The 17968-nt window shown below is 34.6% G+C and overlaps 1 protein-coding gene across 1 annotated transcript in view; it reads right to left on the bottom strand.

The window, feature by feature from the left end:
- Positions 1 to 2644: 2644 nt before the first annotated feature.
- The window catches only part of DNER (delta/notch like EGF repeat containing), a 108790-nt gene continuing 93466 nt past the window's right edge, over positions 2645 to 17968 (bottom strand). Inside the window, exons 9-13 of the mRNA XM_070945609.1 lie at positions 11110 to 11232; positions 9719 to 9832; positions 8608 to 8739; positions 5024 to 5270; positions 2645 to 2770 (exon numbers count right to left, since the gene is read on the bottom strand). Of these exons, the coding sequence (XP_070801710.1) occupies positions 2659 to 2770; positions 5024 to 5270; positions 8608 to 8739; positions 9719 to 9832; positions 11110 to 11232 (728 nt within the window). The 3' untranslated portion in view covers positions 2645 to 2658. The remainder of the gene's footprint in view (positions 2771 to 5023; positions 5271 to 8607; positions 8740 to 9718; positions 9833 to 11109; positions 11233 to 17968) is intronic.

Here is a 17968-nt window from a genome sequence, read left to right as displayed (position 1 = left end):
TTCAAAGACTGCTAATGAATCTTTAAAGTACCCATACAGGCAAAAATCAATATTCTAAATGTAGCATGAAGAAAGGTCTGTTATTAGGAAAAAGACAGAATTAAATGAGAACTGAAAACTATGAAAGAGCAGCAAAAGAATTCCCTCTCAGATTTGTGTATTATATTTAAGGTTGTCACTAACATAGATCACAGTTGTCAGACAAGCAAAACTTAAGAGGTATTTTAAAGACTGGAAAGGGCTTGTGGATAAAGTAATAAATGAAAATTATATTTAAAATTATAAATTATACTTAATTAAAAAAAACAACAAAGATTCATTGTAAGGAAAGGAATTAAAAATTAAAACATCTTCTCTACTGAACATAGATCATAAGATATTTATTTGTGTTCCAAAATCCCATTTTCAGTTCGATAAACCATTTGTAAATTATAAACCATTAAAATCATGGTATGTGGTGTGTATTAAATCTAACAATTAACAAATAAAAAATATTGCACAAACAAAAATATGGGAAATTATTCTCAGAAAAATTAAATTTTACTTACTAATATAGTATACCAATGCTTCCTGCTAGCCATTGATATACATATATACATTGCATGAGGCTTTCAGGCAACATAAATCACAGCCATGAACATACCGAGTAGCAGTTTTCTTCACTTCCATAATAGAGTGATAATGATACAGAAATGCCATTTGGAATTGTTATGTAGCTTCTAGAAATGATATATTGGTATAATTATGTCCTAAAACTGTTCCATTTGATCCATGCTGTCTACTTCAGTTGGCAGTTGTCCACTTAGGATTCCAGCAGATGTCTCTGACCATGTCTCTCTGCAATTATTTTACTAAAAATACAATATATTTGTATGCAACTTATAGTCCCACTTCAGCTGCAACTGAGAAATAAGGTGAGGATGCTAGTGAAATAACATCCTATGAGTTATCCTGTATTAGTCAGTACACACAGAAAAGAACCTTTGATTGTTTATATTCAATTACTCTCTCTCTCTCTCTCTCTCCTACCTGCTGGCCTTCTTCCCTACCCCACTGCCATTTGGTCTCCCTATGAGATGTAAACTTTAGGACTTTTCCCACTATTGTATCCATAATGCATTGCCCTCTAAGTACTTTCCACTCATCTATCAAATTAAATATACCAAGGAGGTACTGCTGTCTACAATAACCATTACATTCTGGGTATCTGGTCCATTCAAATCCCCCAAAATAATGGGTAGATGACAACACTTAAAGATCTTACTAAAAATCTTACTGTCTTAATAAAATATAACTATCTTGGGCATACTTAGTTATTAAATATTAAATATTTGGAAGCACAGAAAAAATACCATTCAGCAGGAAATACATATGTAGAAAGAAAGCGAAGAAAAATATAGTAGAAAATGAAAGTTCTGCATCTGTAGGTCTTGTTTTGAGATGAAGGAAAACAGTCCCTGTCACATGATTATACCGTGTTCAAAATCCACACTTGTGCTAAATGGCAGTTGCTCATATTACAAACAATATGAGCCAACTCCACATTATACAAACCAAAAATATGTTACATTTGAAAATGTTGAAAATATATAAATAAAATGGAACTGGTTCTCAAGACACCATGACTGGTTTACATTATAATTATAAGGCATATGGCTTACATTCAAGGGCACTCACAGTCGTAACAGCTGAAGGCAAAACAAATGAGCTGCCACTTGAATTGGTCACATTTATTCAATATTCTTTGAAATGAGCAAAAATCTTGAAACACATAAGCAGTCAAATAGAGCCACAAAAGTCCCACATGTGTAAATAAGATGCACTATGAGAATTACACAATATTGTAAACAAGAGTAATACTTTACGTTAACATTTGAGAGACAAACTGTTCAAATTATATGTTTTGTTTACTTGCACTATTAAAAAAAACTGGACTTTTTAACGTAAACGTAATTCCAATACAAAGATCTAATCCTCAGCATTATGAAATCAACTGAAATTAATTTCAAAGCAATAGGAACACCCCCTTTTTTGCCTTAATAGGCACTTCAATGATATATTAATTTTTACAAAGCTTACCTTGCATACCATTACAAAAATGACAAACACCAACTCAAGGCCAAATTTTAGCAAGTTTCAGGAACATAATACAGAAAGATTATTCATGCACAAAAGAGGGAGAAAGCTAATTCATTCAGTTTAAGAATAATAATTTTTACTAAATTCCTTTTCACAAACACAAACATTTCGGACTTCATTTTTTCAATAATGAATATATCAAGTTTTACATTTTTCCTAAGTCTACTAAGAATGCTGCCACTGTTACATTAAGGAGAAATTTTCATTGCTTAACATATCATATTCTGCCTGTACTCATCTGAGATTGGTAAAAGCAACAACACACTACTTGTTAAGATTAGAGTTTCTAATGCTGAAGTACAGTAAAAGAGAAATAATAAATTTCACAAATTCAGTTTAAAATATTTCCTTCAAACAAAAAGCTGCAGAAAACCTGTTCTTAAATAATCTACAGAAAATTCTGGAGCAGCTAAACATTTTAATTTTCATACACTTGCTTCATCTTAAAAATATTGAATTAATTCAGTAGCCCATCCTTTTGAAAAATAATCCCCTCCCCCAAAACGACTGTTAAATAGATTACAAATCTTTTGTTTTAATCAGTGTAACCAAAGGCTTGTCATCAGGGCTGTAATCTTCATAAGCAATTGGAGTTGCATCATACATTGCAGGACGAGATTTCTTTCCAAATCTAAAATTCAAAAAAGTAAGTGGAGACAGAAGTCGTAGTGGAGTAATACATATAAAAACATCTCTCTTCCTGGCAGTAATCTACAAGATCATTATTTTCAAAAGTTGTAATTCTAAAACTCTACTTCATCACCAAACGTTTATGGTGTAATTCCATATATGTTAAAATTCTTATAATGAAACTGTGAAAGCTTAGGTGATCAATTGTACACTACAGTTAATCCTAAATTGTACTGTTGCTAGCTACACTTGGGAAATGAGGTTCTAAAGACCATGCTTTGAAAAAACACCTCCAATATATACAAATCCGTGTACTTGTCCCTACTTTTCTAGTCAATACTTTATTCTTGTTTGCGGGGGTGGGCAGGCATAGATACGCTATACTTCAAACTAGGGCATAAAAAACCTTTGCTAGACCTATACTTGAATACTGCTCACCTGTCTGGAGCCCTCACTGCATTTCAGATATCAATACATTAGAGAGGGTCCAGAGATATTTTACTAGAAGAGTACTCAAATCTTCTGCTCGAAATATACCACCAGGCTTGAAATTTTAGGTCTGGATAGCCTTGAACTACACGGTCTACATTCTGACCTATGCTTAGTTCATAAGATTATTTACCAAAACGTCCTATCTGTAAATGAGTACTTTAATTTCAACCGTAATAACACAAGGGCTATCAATAGATTCAAACTCAATGTAATTCGTTATAATCTTGATTGTAGGAAATATGACTTCTGCAATGGAGTAGTAAATGTCTGGAACATTCTACCTGATCCTGTTAGTCTCGCTAATCTACATACCTTTTACTTTAAACTATCTACCGTGGACCTTTCATATTTCTTAAGAGGTCCCTAAGGAGGCGTGCATAAGCTCACCAGCATGCCTACCGTCCCTGTCCGACTATCCCCATTTATATGTAATCATTTTATGTGTTTATGGCTACGTTTTGCCTATTTATATCCTTTTATATGTGCCAACTTTTTTCATGTGTCCATGTCTATGTCTATACTGTTACTTGTTTCCTTGTACTTGTTGACAAATAAATAAATAAAAACAAACAAACAAACAAACACACCATTTTGATTGAGATAGATCATTCTTGACCTGAAGCTTAACATGAAAAGTTTGATTATGTGACAATATCAGTACCCAGAGTTCTGGGAATTGGGTGGCCAATATAGTGTATGTATCTAAGCATGTATACACTTTATATATACTGTACATATATAAAGAGAGCCAGTTTTGCATAGTGGTTAAGGCAATTATAAATTCTAGTTCTACCTTAGGCAAGTGGAATGTAGTGGCTCGTGTGGTTAGAATGGTGGGCTGACAATCAGCAAGCATGCATTCGAGACCTGAGTGCTACTATGTAATGGGGAAAGTTTTTGCTCAGATCCTGCCCACAGAGCAGTTTGAAAGCGAGTGATCTCAAACAGAGTCAACCAAGGTGGAAACAGATTGATTTCATTAGGCTCTTTAAGGTTCTTGCTCTAAATTGCAGCCGGTAACAAGTCTATGAAGGTTTGATCCTGCATGATCTATAAAGTTTAAAATTGCAATTCATGAAGATGATCACTGTTGAGTTTATAACCTAGGCTTGCATATTAAAGATATATAGGAATCAAATGTTACTCTATAGTGATTGAATTGTTATATTTCTTATTTAACTACTGCTTGGCCATAGGAATATGTTTGTGCCTGAATGTGTATACATTAGGAAAATAATATTAACCAGTCAATAATGACCTGCATATCAAGAAATGTGGCTCCCAAATTGCAGAAGGCAGGTTATATATTAAAAAGCTTGAATAAGCCAAAAGCATTTTTAAAAGTATAGATCAGCAGTCACCACTATACTCACCATACATGAGTATAGACCAATTGTCTATACTCAAGTGGACCACTGGTGGTCCATGAGAAAATTTTGGTGGTCCGCAGAAAAATTATTTGCATTTTTTAAATTGCACTAAATACTATTTATCTTTTTAAAAAATTCATATTAGTGGTCTGCGGAATTTAAAATTATGAATTTAGTGGTCCCTGAGGTCTGAAAGGTTGACGATCCCTGGTATAGATAGAGCTCAGGCTACAATGAGCTAGTGTAGGCTTATTCGCTAACATAGTTATTTTTTCATTCTTCAAAATATTTGTATGCAGAAACATTCTATCATTGTTTCTTACAGCATGAATTGGTTTATCATCCAACTTGCTGTTCCTTCAAAAACAGTGTTATGTTTCCCCCAAGCATACCTGGCATGTCGGATAGAAGCAATAGCACTGCTGAAATCACTGTCAATGCTCCTACAGTTGTAGAATTCTTCATAGGCTGGCCTAGATGAACCTTGGTATTCAATACGACTGATGCGACAGATCCCCACGATAAGAATGATCAACATCAGAACAAACGCTACACACAGGGCTCCAATTATGATATACAGAGAATGCCGAGGCATATTTGTCAGACTCTCAGCCACGTGCCCTGATTTCCACTGTAGATCTAGAAGAGTGGACGGGAAAAACAATTATGGTATTAATAGCACTCCCATTTCCCTGTGCCATAAAAAGCTCATTCCACTTTATTCTGCTCATTCTTTTGAAGGCATTCTAATCTACATAAAGGTCTACAAAGCTAGCAAGACCTAGAGGTACTCCTTGACTTATGACCACAATTGGGATCAGAATTGCTAAGCAAGGTGATTGTTAAGTGAATCCCACCCAATTTTATGACCTTTTTTGCCACAGTTGTTAAGCAATTCATTGCAGTTGTTAAGTGAATCACAGTATTAAGCAAACCCAGCTTCCCCCATTGACTTTACTAGTTGAAAACTGGCTGAGAAGGTCACAAATGGACATCTCGTGATCCGGGGATGCTTACAACCATTGTAAATACATGCCGGTTGCCAAGTGCCTGAATTTTGAACATATGTCCATGATGATGCTGCAACAGCCATAAGAGAACTGGTTGTAAGTCATATTTTCAGTGCCAATATAACTTTGAATGATTGCTAAAGTCAAGGACTACTTGTATTACAAACTGCATGTTCTTTTGTCTCATCCTCCTCTGCTAATGAAACACCAACTTTGGTTACATTTACATTTAGGTTATTCCTAAATGAAGAAGTAGATTAAGTGGACGATTTCTCACACCATAATTTGATTATCACTAAAACAGCTTCTAGACCACTTCTTCTCCTTCACACTTGACCAAAAAAGAATTCTGTTCTGTTGTTCTGTTCCATTCCATTCCGTTCCGTTCCATTCCATTCCATTCCATTCCATTCCATTCCATTCCATTCTATTCTCATGTATGGTTTGTCCACACAAGTCTGAAAGTGACCTGTGGCCCAAGACAATTACTGGATTTGGTATCCATTCAGACTATTTTCCAATTAAAACTCTTATTTGCATTTCTTGTTCTTTCTCATCGGCCAGGAATGTATCTGGTAAGGTGGAAAAGGACTAGCACTGATGATGTTACCTAGTTAGAATAATTAAACGTCTGATAATGAAACGTCTGCTTGAAAACAAGCAAGCTCAGAGAGCACCAAGGACCCCTCGAGATGGAAGAATAACTCAAATAAAGTAATGTTCCCTTTTCGGCTACATCTCATTGTTATTTGTAATCTATATTAAGCCTGTGAAGTTTTTAAAATATTGGATTAAACTAAGGTTTTGAACTTTTTGCTATCATAGAAGATCAGCTTCAGTAGGCAATAAAGGCATATGGTCCCAGCAATCTATCTCTTTCTTACAACTTGCATAATATTGTCATTACAATACTTAATACTGAAGCACTGCATAGAATGCATTTTTCAAGGATTATTTTATGTCTCAGGATATTAAAGCCAGCTGTCAGTCAGCCTATTGTCTATCACTGAAATAAATTGTCATTCACCCTTGGATAGTTTCCAGACTCATAACAAAACACACATTAGAAATGAAAAAAAAAAAAAACTTAACTATACCCCAGATGCTAACAAAACCTAATATAAATTTTACACAGCTACAAATATTTTTTAGCCTTCCCATCCTAATTATATTATGGATGAATTAATGACCTTTTACTTGTTAAATCTAGGTGAGTTAGGAAAACAGTATGTAGAATGTTGGTTTATTCTTTGGTTCAAACCTACTCAAAAATAAATAATGCAGTGAAAAGTCACAGAACTGAGGATGCAGAGATGAACAACTATTGCATGTCATTTCTTAGAATATAGCAACTTGGAAGAATGAATTTTATGATCAAGAGAGTTGTTTCCTCAAGCATTTCATACCACTCCCCTGCAGTAAACATGGATTGAGGATGAGGTACTATAGCTCTAGGACTTAAATCATTTGCTCTATTTATCAGTAGGATAAAATGGGAAAAGATGAGCTATTTCTATTCATGATCTGAACCTGCAGGTATTCATTATAGAATCCCTAGCCAGCAACACAATTCTTATCTCTCTTAATTGATATTAACTTTTATGTTCTCCTTTTCTTGAAAACTAGACATCACTCCAAAATGTTAGAAGGCATTGTTGTAAAGGAGATATGAAAGACTTAGATGCCTGCTGCTGAGGTAGGTCTGGCTGGAGGAGCTGACAGTTGGTAGGTGAGCCCTTTTCATCACTGGAGGGAGAGGTCCTTGGGGACAAGCTGTGATAAGGAAGAGGGATGCATTTTTCTTTGCAATCTATGGCTCCCTTTATTCTCTTTCCCCTCAGCATACTGGCAGATAATTCCACAGGTCAGCCAAGAAAGAGGAGGAATGATTTCTGAGAGCAACAGTTAATGAACCAAGACAACTCAAATGGGTTAATTTGCAGAATGCCAGCACCCATGCCCCATATCCAATTTTACCCAATTTTAGCAGTATATAGATACGGGAAGATGTTGCCATAATTGTGTGATGAAAATTACATATGTACTAGATTCTTTATATAAATCAAAAGCAAAAAATTGGAAAAGTTTTTCTTATTTTAGTTTAATGTCATCTCATGAAAGTTATGTGGTATTTTTAAACCTCAGTAGGAGTGGGTGCTTTTCAACCTATATCAAAATGTCTATGCAATTTACAGGACAATTTTGCTTTATTTGGTTAATTAATGACCTTGTTTAAGTTGAAATTACCCTGTTTTCCCCAAAATAAGACATCCCCTGACAATAAGCCCAATGGGGCTTTTGAGCTCATGGCAATAAGGCTAGGCGCTTATTTCAGGGTTCAAAAAAATATAAGACAGGGTCTTATTTTTGGGGAAACATGGTACTTGAAAACTATCTATAGTTTATATACTAGCACTACATCTCCCATTTATAATATCCTATGAAGTAAATAAAATTAAAAAACAATATGTAAAATCAGGGCAACTGTAAAAAGGTATCACTTTACATTTTTTCCATATGCATGGAATATAAAGGCAATCACAGCTATTAAAAAGCTGGGCAGACAATAAAATATGCATTCCCAGGATACTTCTAGCAGTGGTTCCTGGAAGCTTAACATAAATTGGTTAAACAGAGTATTCCACCATTGTCATGATCCATGCATGCTTTCTTGGAAGTACTTGCTACTTACTATTATTTTTTAAAAACTGCATTAATGTCTGGGACTATAATTTTGTAGGAAATCCTTTTCCAAGTCTTCAGGAATTTCAACTACATTCAGACATGAAGTCTGTAAAGAACTACAGCAGTTATAGTATTATGGAAGACATACTGTGCAGAGTGTCTTATGATGACATTACAAACTCCTGTTAACTCTATTTGATTAAATACTAAAATAAATATGTTACATAAAAACAATACTTCTATGGTTCAATGTACTATGAGTAATAATAAATTATACTCACGTATTTCACAGTTTGCACCAACCCATCCACGGGGACAATGGCAACTATATCCATTAGGTTGGTCTATGCACAGTCCTCCATGGTGACAAGGGTTACTCTCGCAGTCATTTATGTTGATGTCACATTCTTCACCTTAAAAACAGGTAAGAAAAACAGTTTTCTATTGCAACTGTAGAAGTAAAATGGTATACATGATGATTTTTCTATATCATTTTGATTTGTATATCTATTTCTGTATTTATATCTGTGACTAAAAAAGTAACACATTCCTTGTTAGAAGCAATCCACCTGTATCCTTCTTTTTGTCAGCTATCACTTTTACTTCATATTATTTGCTTCTAGGACGACAGCCCAAGATATTCCCAGGGTTGCACAGCAGATTAAAACAATAACAATGACAATACAGCCAAAAATCTGCATAGCAAAGCAATCAAACATCTAGAAAAAAGCTTGACTGAAACAATTTTGCTTGTTGGAAACCATCTGGGAAGATTACAAATGTGATCAAAAGATCCAGAATAGTGCAACCATTGTAAAGACATACTGGTTGCCAAGCTCCCAACATTTGATCATGTGACCATGAAGAATACAGCAGTATAAGTGTGAGGATTAGTTGTAAGTCACTTTCTTCAGTGACACTGTAACTTTGAACAGTCACTAAACAAATTATTGTAAGTCAAGGACTACCTGTACTTTGAAAAATGTGCCAAAGTATTGTTCTTGCCCCATATACAAAAATAACCTACCCAAATCTGAATCAACAAAGAATTGTGAAAAGGTTGTTGTGAAGCAGCCAATCAATCAGAAAGAGATTAAAGAATCAGTTGGCACAAATAAAAAGAAAGATACAGTTGTAAATGGCAACCTTAATTGAATTCCCTTTATGATCTTCTCACTTTCATACACTTTTTAATTATATGAATCAAAATATCACAAATATTATTATTGCTATGTTTCTTTTAGTTCAGAATAAGGTACTGTTATCTAAACTGTCCACTAATTTCTTGGAATCATAAATAGTGCAGGTGCAAGTTAATACATTTTACATTTACTTTACTTATGCATTTTTATAAATATCTCTGCATATTGTGCAATTTTCAAAAAAAAGTACCTGTAAATCCAGGTGCACAGATACAGGTAGCATTTAGCCCTTCGCTGTCACATGTCCCACCATTCTGACAGCTGATGTTTACACAAGGATCTTTATATAATTCACAGTGTCTTCCTGAGAATAATACAAGAAATAATTATTTAGTTATAAAATTGGCAAGGCTTTCCAACTCCATGACAACTCTGAGCAGCATATAATATTAAAAGCAAATTCCAACATCCAGTGCAGCTCATGGAGTAGAGATGTTACATGAGTATACTGTGACATGCCTATAATTGTCCATGCTGTCATATTCTGGACCAGTTGCAGTTTCTAAGTGTTCTTCATTGCATAACTTATTCAGAGGATGGCGAAGGAGAAAAGCATCAGAATGTATAAATATGGTGTATCAACATCTGACTGATAGAGAATATACTGTTCATAATGAACTTTACAATCATAACTTTATGATCATAAAGTTTGTCCTAGGTTATGGTTTGGTTTCTTGTTCACTAGGATATTATGTTATAGAATTAAAAAATAAAATAAAAAATAATTAAAAACAATAAATACATAAATACATTTAAAAGGAAACAAAAAAAAAAGGGTGGATTTGGTGGACCACTAGGTCTTTTTCTGCCATCAGTTTTCTATCTTTTTGTGATTCTATTTGTGATGTTATTTCTGATCATGCTCCAGTGACATTATATTTAACATTTAGCATACTCTCTTGAAGATGATATTGAAGGGTAAACCTGAAGTGAGTGATTCCTTTGACTTTTAGGTCCAGCTAGTATATACTGAAAGCTTTCAAGGACAGGAGGGGGAATAGTAGTGGTCTACATTTTCAAAAAGAGAGTGCAGGTTTCTGGTTTCAACAGTCCACAAGTGACCAATTTAATTTGCTATCTCTGGAATCACAACCAGCAATTCTACAAGAGGTATTTCCTTGCTCTTTTTGATCGGCATTCAAAATTCTTTGTTTTATCCTTTATTTTTTGTGGCAAACATAACATATGCACACAAACTGCTCAATTAGATGTATACGCATTTATCTACTCATTTTTAAAAACCACAATACACCTCTCTGAATGACAAATTGCTTCTATTTGCCCATTCAATTGCTACTCTCCATTTCAAATAGTTTTCTTTTTAGGTCAGAGACCAATCTTTGTCCTAATCAGAAAATTTCATTAATTGTGTTCCAGAGTCAAGGCAATTGTCAATTAACCGTTGTTAATTTAAGCCACGTAGTATAATAGTCTAAGGGGAAAATGCTGTTACATCCAAATCTGTTTAGCACTAGAGTCTGAAATGTCCATAAAAAGATTTATCTGGTGAATGGTGAACTTTAAATTATGCATTTACAGCAATCTATAAATTGATTTCTTTTAAAATATAGTATTGCTCACCTTCATACTCAGGAAGACATACACAGTCATAGCTATTGACAAGGTCTCGGCAGGTAGCTCCATTCTGACAAGGAGCTGAAAGACACTCATTATATTCCTCCTCACAGTAAAGACCATGGTAACCTAAGGCACAACAGAAATTTAAAAAAAGAATATATGCTACAAACATCTTTGTCAGAAAATGAGAGTTCCTCTCATAAATGAGATGAAATTGCTATTTATAAAAATGCTTTAAAATACTTCTGAATGGACATTAAAAGATTTGGACCTTAAATAGATCTTCTTGTCTATTTTATATGTTAAATAGCCAAAAATACATTTATCTCTTAAAGAAGAACTTCAGAAGCTTTATTAGAAAATCAGAGACAATTCAGTTTCCAGTGCAATAATATTTTTGCAGAAATCATTCTTCCATTGTAGTTGGCATAATGTGAAATATGTAGAAATTATAGTGACATCACTTTATCTTGAAATAAGCTCTCACACCAACATATAATTCAATGGAGAATGTTTAAATGTACATAAAGCTTCATAGTCAAGTTTTCTCATCCTTGAGGCAGATAAGGGCAGGGAACCATGAATGTACAGTTATGATTGTACCATTGCACAATAGGTCAATGGTCAACAGAACAAGCAAGAAAGCTATTTCACAGTTCAGAAAGTGTTACTAATGTGTTTGACCAAAATTCAGTTAGCATACAGTGTGCACAGTTGTTCAATAAACTATGCTGATTGCACATTCACAGACTGAATGTGCCACAATGCGGTTTGCCTGCCTATGGGTTAACATGCTTTCTGAAGGTAGGCACTATAATTAATGATACAGGATTTGTGGCAAGCATTGTGTGAACCCAGCCAATTATGATTTATTCAAGAAATCATAGCTAAGGAAGCTTCGCTAGCATGATGTCTGAAGTAGGTCACATTATTTTTTTTAATACTAGAAACTCTTTATTTTCCACCACATATTGGCTTATGTTTACATATCACACAAAACATTACTACGTATATGTCATGTAAACTCAGTTATGGTTTGTGAGATAAATATAATTTAGAGTAACACAGTGAAGATAATAATTGCTCAGCCTATTACCCATTCATAGGGTAAGTTTTTATTCCTATCAACACTGATCTAATATTTTCTCCTCATATATGAGAACAACACTGACTAGCCCTTATAGTAGTACAATTATACCTTTATCAGTTTAGTTCAGGATTTCCTTGCTAGCTCTATTTGAGCAGCTGTCATCCCAGATGAATTGTGCCTGTCATTGCACTTACTGGATATTACATTTCAGCTCTGGGTCACTGTGTATATTTAAGTGAGTAGAACTTTCATTTTCCACACATACCATTCATGCAAGATATTTTGTAACTAAAAGGTGAAACCACTACAATACCAATAAATATAGTGGTATGATTTATTTTTCTTCAGTAAACATGGGCTGAATTCAAATGACCCCCAGTGCAATTGTACACAGATATACATAGGAATCCCCAATCCATTCCACTCTCCCAATTACACATAAACATAGACGCACAATCCTACAAATGCTACTCCTCAAAGCAGTTTCTTTAGTATTAGGATGCTCCCTAAAGAAGTTGGGGGAGAAATTAGTAGCTCCTACAATGAAAGTAGATTCTCCGGGTACCAATATGGATATGACAAGGATGGAAGAGAAAGAGAAGGAGAATATATTAGATTTCTTTTTATTCTGTATTCTTCTCCTCTTAACACAGAACTGAGATAAAAACTTTTTGTATAATTAATTCAATACTTATTAGACTGTCCTGTTGTTGATATAGGACAACAGATATAAAATGTTTTTACTTATCATTCTCTACCACTAACATTTTATCTGAAAAAAAAAAATAAATAGCAGCCCTTTTAACTTTTTAAAAAGCCACCTGAAATCCCAATCTATGAGTGGAATTTGGGACTATGGATATGCATTGCAGAGCGGAATAATGTATACTTTTCATGATCATCATCCTACTGACTTCAGTGAAATTCTGAAGAGCAAGAGAAATCTTGGGAAGAAAAGTAAATGGAATGTTTTGTTTTAAAAAATCAGCAAACATCAAAAAAAATATTTTTATAGTATAGATACAGTATGAATCCAGTAATATGATGGTAATTGGAGCAGAATGCACTTCCTACCTTACATAGAATATATATATAGCTACACTTTAGGCCAGGGGTGAAATCTACTTACCTTCCTTACCAGTTCGGAAGTGCACGCGCCCCCCGCATGCACAGAAGGTTAAAAAAAACATTACTTCCTGGTTAAAACCAGAAAGTAATGACAGCCGGGCGGTGATTGCTACCAGATCACCGAACCACAGGGAAAAATCGCTACCAGATCAGGCGATCCGGTCCAATCTGGGAGCATTTCACCCCTGCTCTAGGCCCTTTAGTAGAAACTATGTAATTCTAGAAAATAGAAACCAGAGAATAACTCTGAAATTCTATCTTGATTTCCTATTTATAGATTAAACACTACAAAATATTCTTAATGTAGTTCATATTATATATCTGAATTATTTTGATTGGATCAAGATTTTTTTGCTCTTAGAAAACTGTTACATATTTAACAAATATTAATTTTGAATACAAGCAAGTAAGTTTTATAGGGCAATTGGACACAGATCACATGTTACATTGATACAGAAATGCCTTTTTCTCTCCACTAGAGGGCGTCTTCACCCTAACACATTTTTTTTCAAAAAAAGAAGGTCACAAAAGTATATTCCCCTGCTGCAAAGAAACTGAATCTGATCTTTTGAACTCAATTGCAAAACCAATATGAAATGCCACCACAGATGAAATGCAAGGGACATTTTTCCTCCATAAAACTTTAAATTACTGGGGTGTGTGTGTGTGTGTGTGTGTGTGTGTTTTTAAAAAAAAACCTTTCCAACTGGGTTACAAAGAGTTTTAACAGGGATGTTTGTAAGAGATTTTTAAAAATTCAAAGCTGCCCTAACCCTTTCCTTTGTACAGTAATGTTCGCATAGACCTCTGCTCTCAATTACAACAGTACAATTTTGCCTTTGGGAGGAAAAACAGAAGATAAGAAGTACTTGCATACATGACAAAAAGGACCCAAATTCCTCCCAACCCCCAAGCACAGATTTATAGAAAAGAGGTTAGAGACCCTGAAGAAATGAAAGTACAGGCTGTTCACAGAATATGCCTGTCCCTAACCACATACAGCATGCCTTTTACTGATTGCATGGATAGAACTATAAGCTCATTCACATTTTGCTGTTCTTTTGTTTACTGGATAGTGAATACACAATAAACATTGTTGGCATCTTGTTACCAACTTTGTTGAGAAAGGGCTTGAATTAGAAGATGTCCGAGATCCCATCCAGCCCTATTATTCTACATTCTATGTTCTATTCTAGAAGTGTAGCAAGTAGGTAATATTATTTTCCTAAGTGGAGCTACATTTATTGGTGTGTCTAGTAAAGTGAACCATTGTAATGTCGAAAGAACTAAAAAGACAATTGGTGAAGAAAGCTGAGCTCGGGGTAGAGAGTTGGCAGAACAAAGAGCTGTAGCTGAGAAGGCAGGCAAGATCTAAAGAGGCCATAGCTTGTTGGGAGAACATAGAATGACATTGTTCCAGACAGAAATAAGAAACAAAGATGTTTGGGGCTGATGTTTCTTGCAGGTCCCATGCATGGAAACAGGAATCTGAACAAGCTATTGAGGAAGTTAGACAGAAATGGATTGGAGGTTTGCAATTAAGAATAGCTGACCTGTGGAAGTGTGAAGTGGAATTTGCTTTGCATAATTGGTGTTTCATTTCCAGGGAAAGGGGAAATGATTTGCAATTTGTTAAGGGGACAAAGATAGAAGGTAAGATAATATTAGTGATGGACAGAAAGCGATAGCCATTCCAAGGATAGAGAATTTGAAAACATAAACTCTTAAGTCCAGCATCCAAATATATTTTCAATAAATCTAGCCCCATCCACCACAAAACTGTGGACAAGAAGCTGAACTGGTGTGCAATATGGAAACCCAATTAGATGAGGAAGGAGTACTAATCCTCACTAAGATCCATGTAGTTGGTTTACAAATCTTGAACCTTAAATTAGAGAAAGTGAATTAGAGAACATGTTGCAATTTGGCAGCCCCTGGTGGGCTCTGGGCAGAAGGGCATTGCCCAGCCTGACTGGAGCATGTTATGATTTTACCTAGAAGAGGTGCTAAAGATGGTAACTCATCTCTCACCTGATCAATTTACAAGGACTGCCCTGCAGTCCACCCAGAAACTTCTACTGGTACGAAGTCCAACAGTTTTGTGTTTACTGTACAGGGTACTTTCATTATTGCCATTATTGCTATATAATATTATGGCAATAATATGGCTCAGGGCCTGGGTATCTACCAGAACACCTTTCCCAATTAAATTCTTCCCATTCAGTCAAAGTGAATAGAGAATGTCTAATGAGAATTCTCAAAGCCCACAAAGTGCAATAGAAAATATATGAAATAGGATGTTCTACTCACCTCCTTTGGAACAGCCTTCTCGGTGAGGCAAATATATTTTCCAATGTTAATTTCTATCTGAAAATTAGTTAAAACTGTTGTGGAAGGCATTTAGAGACTAATTAATTACGATTTTTCAACACAGTTCAATACTTTAATGTTTTAATGATTGTGATAATTAGAGATAATTGGTTTTATCCTGTTATGATTTTGCTTTGGTGATATTATTGTGGTTCTTATGTACACAACTTAAGAGGTTTTTTAGATTGAAGAAATATGTAAAATGTATAAACAAAATAAAAACAAAAATATTTTAACATTCCTTTCTGCCCCTTTTAAGGAAACCATTGAATTGTAACTGTAAGAAAGTATATGTCACAGTTTATTGGTGTGATCTCACCATGCTGTCTCTATTCAAAAATAACTCTCATTGAATCCAATGGGACCTACTCCATGTATAACACTACAATCAATATAAGTGCAATTATTTCATTTCTTTCTAGTGTTACTGAAATTCTGCTATGCTTCTTCACCAGAATCATTGAAAAGCAAATCTTATTCCAGCTGTTGTGCTTATTCAGCAATAAATATGTTGTGGAAGGAAAGACCAGAAAAAGCATCCAGTCACAATATTTAATTACATACAATGCATCACTAATCATTCAGTGTATCATCTGAGTACATGTTTTGTGTCCTCTACTTCTTACATGTATGTTAATTCATTTTATGCCTCCTTTCTCCCCATTTTTCTTACATTTTCCCCAAAGTTTTAATTATATTAATCAGCTTCATTAAACTTGTCATTGTTTGTCTGAATATACAGTATATATATGAAAATCCTTCAGCAAAATCATGGTGAATAACATGCAAGTAGTTACATCATAACCAGACAATTCTATATCTTCTGTTGTCCTTCTCTTCCTATCAAGGCTTTCTTCTTTTATATGACATGCAGTAAATCTTTTGCCTGCTATACCCATTACAGATTTGTCAATATGTCTCACATCTTCAAAAAGCTTCTGAATCATTTTTCATAACTTCCCTTTAGCAAGTATTTCATAATCTAAAATTTTCAGGCAATCTATCTGTCAAGCAACATTAGTGACCAAATTGGTCTTGAAACCTAGTTAACATCCTGTTTTCCATGCGGCAGGTAACAAATCTGTTTCAATTCACATACCAGCTTTTTCATACCAACCACTTTGCAATCTGGGATTTAAACAACCCTCAAAAGACATACCCATTTTAGTAACTTTTCTGCAGGACCTTCTATTTGTAGAAGTGTGACATAGACATGGATATTACAAATTACATAAATGTGTAATAATGAAATTATCTAACCCCAATCCTTTCATTTCTGTTAACAGCTGAAACCAAAGATATCGTAAATTTGATATTCCACCAATATGATGACACAAAAACAGGGCTTTTTTCATTCTTATATTGTGAATATAACTAACATGCCACTTTAGTAGAAAGGCAAAGTAATCTTAATTCAAAGCTAGTAGAATCATGGAAGATGCTACACAGCCATATATTCAGAGGAGAACTATAAAAAAAATCTAATCACTTTTTATGATTATTTTAATTCATGACATATCAAGTACGTCTTAATGACAAGGCTTAGCTGCTGTGATAGATGGACAAACTGTGGAGAGAAATAGAATAGAATAGAATAGAATAGAATAGAATAGAATAGAATAGAATAGAATAGAATAGAATAGAATAGAATAGAATAGAATAGAATAGATCCAACCACCTGCTTAGGCAGGAAACCCTACATCACTTCAGACAAATGGTTATCCAATCTGTTCTTAAAAACTTCCAATGTTGGAGCATTTACAACTGGAGGCAAGTTGTTCCACTGATTAATTGTTCTAATTACATGAAATTTCTCCTTAGTTCTAAGTTGCTTCTCTCCTTGATTAGTTTCCATCCATTGCTTCTTGTCCTGTCCTCAGGTGCTTTGGAGAATAGCTTCACTCCCTCTTCTTTGTGGCAGCCCCTGAAATATTGGAACACTGCTATCATGTCACCCCTAGTCCTGCTTTTCATCAGATTAGCGTAGTCATACCCAGTTCTAGCAACCGTTCTTCATATGTTTTAGCCTCCAGTCCCCTAATCATCTTTGTTGCTCTTCTCTGCACTCTTTCTAGAGTCTCAACATATTTTTTACATTATGGCGAACAAAACTGGATGCAGTATTCCAAGTGTGGCCTTACCAAAGCATTATAAAGTATTATAAGTATTATTATTCCCTTCTTTCCTGGATCTTTTCAGCATTGGAATATATTTTCCTCTGCTGTGCGATTCATGAAAGAGGGCTAAGCTCTTTGATGTAGGTTGCTTATGTCT

The sequence above is a fragment of the Pituophis catenifer genome, unplaced genomic scaffold (assembly GCF_029215685.1).
Source record: "Pituophis catenifer annectens isolate HBS135680 unplaced genomic scaffold, rPitCat1.0.hap2 SCAF_6, whole genome shotgun sequence".
NCBI lineage: Eukaryota > Metazoa > Chordata > Lepidosauria > Squamata > Colubridae > Pituophis > Pituophis catenifer.
The sequence above is the reverse complement of the archived record's forward strand: the minus strand, read 5'-3'. Positions and strand labels throughout refer to the sequence as shown.